This window comes from Chinchilla lanigera, unplaced genomic scaffold (genome assembly GCF_000276665.1).
Source record: "Chinchilla lanigera isolate Chin_1 unplaced genomic scaffold, ChiLan1.0 scaffold00046, whole genome shotgun sequence".
Lineage (NCBI taxonomy): Eukaryota > Metazoa > Chordata > Mammalia > Rodentia > Chinchillidae > Chinchilla > Chinchilla lanigera.
In genome coordinates, this window is record NW_004955447.1 from 5,213,103 (window position 1) to 5,213,984 (window position 882).

The 882-nt window shown below is 55.1% G+C and overlaps 1 protein-coding gene across 1 annotated transcript in view; it reads left to right on the plus strand.

Annotated features, from left to right (window-relative positions):
• The first annotated feature begins 689 nt into the window (after positions 1 to 689).
• Positions 690 to 882, plus strand: part of Uba6 (ubiquitin-like modifier activating enzyme 6) — a 68,475-nt gene continuing 68,282 nt past the window's right edge. Inside the window, exon 1 of the mRNA XM_005392833.2 lies at positions 690 to 851. Within this exon, the coding sequence (XP_005392890.1) occupies positions 781 to 851 (71 nt within the window). The 5' untranslated portion in view covers positions 690 to 780. The remainder of the gene's footprint in view (positions 852 to 882) is intronic.

Below are 882 nucleotides of genomic sequence, written 5' to 3' on the forward strand. Positions count from 1 at the left end.
GATACATTATAAAAAATCTATCCAAAATACATACAAACTTTTAGGTAGAATGAAAAATTCTCATTCTATTGTGTTCAACTTATTTTTTTTCCAAAGAAAGGTGACGGGGCAGTCAATGAAAAGAGAATTAGACGAGCAGTCCCTAAAAGCGCGTTCTGGTAATCTGAAATTTGATTCGCTGCATGACTTCCACCAAGTCACACTGACCGGAAGTTCCATCCCCTCACCCATAAAGGGGATGCACTTATGCCTTTAAACAATAAAATTTTAAAAAACGTGATTCTATTAAAATATGACAATGCCTCACAGGCAGATGCCAAAAAATATTTGTTAAATGGAATCCCTGCCAGCCTTTGGTTTTTTTATTTATAAAATAAAGAATAAAAAATAAATACAAAAATAAAACAAAATAATTCCTCTTGTTGCTGTGAAACTAAGGATGTGCGACACAATCCACCGTCTCCCGGCTCGCCAGCGTCCCGCGCGCTCAGCGAGCAGAGCCAGCGGGGCTGCGCAACTCCGCGTCTCGCGTCCTCTCGCGCGCCGCCGCGCCGGCCTCAGGATCCGCCACTGCCCTTACCTGAGCCGGAGCGGGCGGGCGGCCACGCCCACGCCGGAAGCTTGCACCCAGAGGCTGTCGGGAAAGGCAGTCGGCCCCGCGCTGCGCGGCCGGCCCCGCCGCTGACGTCACCGCCTGCCCTTTGACCCCTGCGGCCCGCCCCCTCCCGCTTCTCCGTAGCCGGCAGCGGTGGCGGTGGCGGCGGCGGAGTCTCTGTGACCATGGAGGGGTTCCCGGCGGCGGCCGCGTCCCGCCTGGCGGAGGCGTCCTGCTCTTCCTGGGGGACCGGCAGGTGAGGGCCGCGGGGGGCGCGGGGCGCGGGC